The sequence below is a fragment of the Mandrillus leucophaeus genome, unplaced genomic scaffold, assembly GCF_000951045.1.
Source record: "Mandrillus leucophaeus isolate KB7577 unplaced genomic scaffold, Mleu.le_1.0 Scaffold54, whole genome shotgun sequence".
Taxonomy (NCBI): Eukaryota; Metazoa; Chordata; class Mammalia; order Primates; family Cercopithecidae; genus Mandrillus; species Mandrillus leucophaeus.
The window spans coordinates 129,895-131,145 of record NW_012105808.1 but is presented as its reverse complement, the minus strand read 5'-3'; the positions used below and the strand labels follow the sequence as shown (position 1 = coordinate 131,145).

The 1,251-nt window shown below is 52.0% G+C and overlaps 1 protein-coding gene across 1 annotated transcript in view; it reads right to left on the bottom strand.

Moving 5' to 3' along the window:
* HMHA1 (histocompatibility (minor) HA-1) overlaps nucleotides 1–1,251 on the bottom strand; it is a 24,152-nt gene that overhangs the window by 9,843 nt on the left and 13,058 nt on the right. The window contains exon 11 of the mRNA XM_011997460.1: nucleotides 298–365. Within this exon, the coding sequence (XP_011852850.1) occupies nucleotides 298–365 (68 nt within the window). The remainder of the gene's footprint in view (nucleotides 1–297; nucleotides 366–1,251) is intronic.

Below are 1,251 nucleotides of genomic sequence, written 5' to 3'. Positions count from 1 at the left end.
GATCACTTGAGGTCAGGAGTTTGAGACCAGCCTGGCCACCATAGTGAAACCCCATATCTACCCAAAATATTAAAAATTAGCCGGGCGTTGTGGTGCACACCTGTAATCCCAGCTACTCGGGAGGCTGAGGCACAAGAACGGCCAATAGCTTGAACCCAGGAGGCGAGGGTTGCAGTGAGCCGAGATTGCACCACTGCACTCCAGCCTGGGCAACAGAGAGTCCAGCTCAAAAAAAAAAGAACGGGAGGAGGCACCCGCAACAGGACCCTCGGAGAAATGAGTGTCCCGTGTGCGCACTCTGCAGCCTGGGAAGCTGAGGCGCAGCTAAGCTCTGAACAGAAGCTCAAATGGCAGCTCTGCAGACGCTGACACCAACCCCCACGGGAACAGGCCGGCGTCTCCAAGCTCTGTTGCTTTCACTTCCCTCCTCACAGATGAGAACAGAGAAGCCGCCCAGGCAGGAAGCCAGGCGCCCACAGGAAGAGTACTTAGTCAAAAACCTGTGGGCTTGGGGGCCACACCTCACAACCTGCACCACCAGATTCACATATAAACAAATGGACTCATCCAATTACTAGGAGAAGGCCAGGTGCTACGGCTCACACCTGTAATGCCACTGCTTTGGGAGGCCGAGGCAGGAGGATCGCTTGAGGCCAGGAGTTCGAGACCAGCCTGGCCAACATAGTGAGACCCCCATCTCTACAAAAAAATAAAAAAATTTAGCCAGACGTGGTGGCGCACACCTGTGGTCCTAGCTACTCGAGACCAGCCTGGCCAACATGATGAAACCCCGTCTCTACCAAAAATATAAAAATTAGTTGAGCACGGTGGCTTACACCTATAATTCCAGCACTTTGGAAGGCCGAGGTGGGCAGAACTCCTGAAGTCAGGAGTTCAAGACCAGCCTGGCCAAGGTGGCGGAACCCCATCTCTACTAAAAACACGCCAGACGTGGTGGCAGACGCCTGTAATCCCAGGTACTTGGGAGGCTGAGGCAGAAGAATCGCTTGAGCCCGGGAGATGGAGGTTGCAGTGAGCCGAGATCGAGCCACTGCACTCCAGCCTGGGTGACAGAGTGAGACTGTCTCAAAAAAAAAAAAAAAAAAATCCTGCTACTAACAATCACAGGTTTCTACCTGGCAAAATAGGCCACAAGTAAAAATCAAAAGTCAAATAGTAAATTGTGGGAGGGTAATCAGGGGAGCCTAAAACTCACATGATTAAGGCCTAAGTTCTCTAGTATGTAAAAAG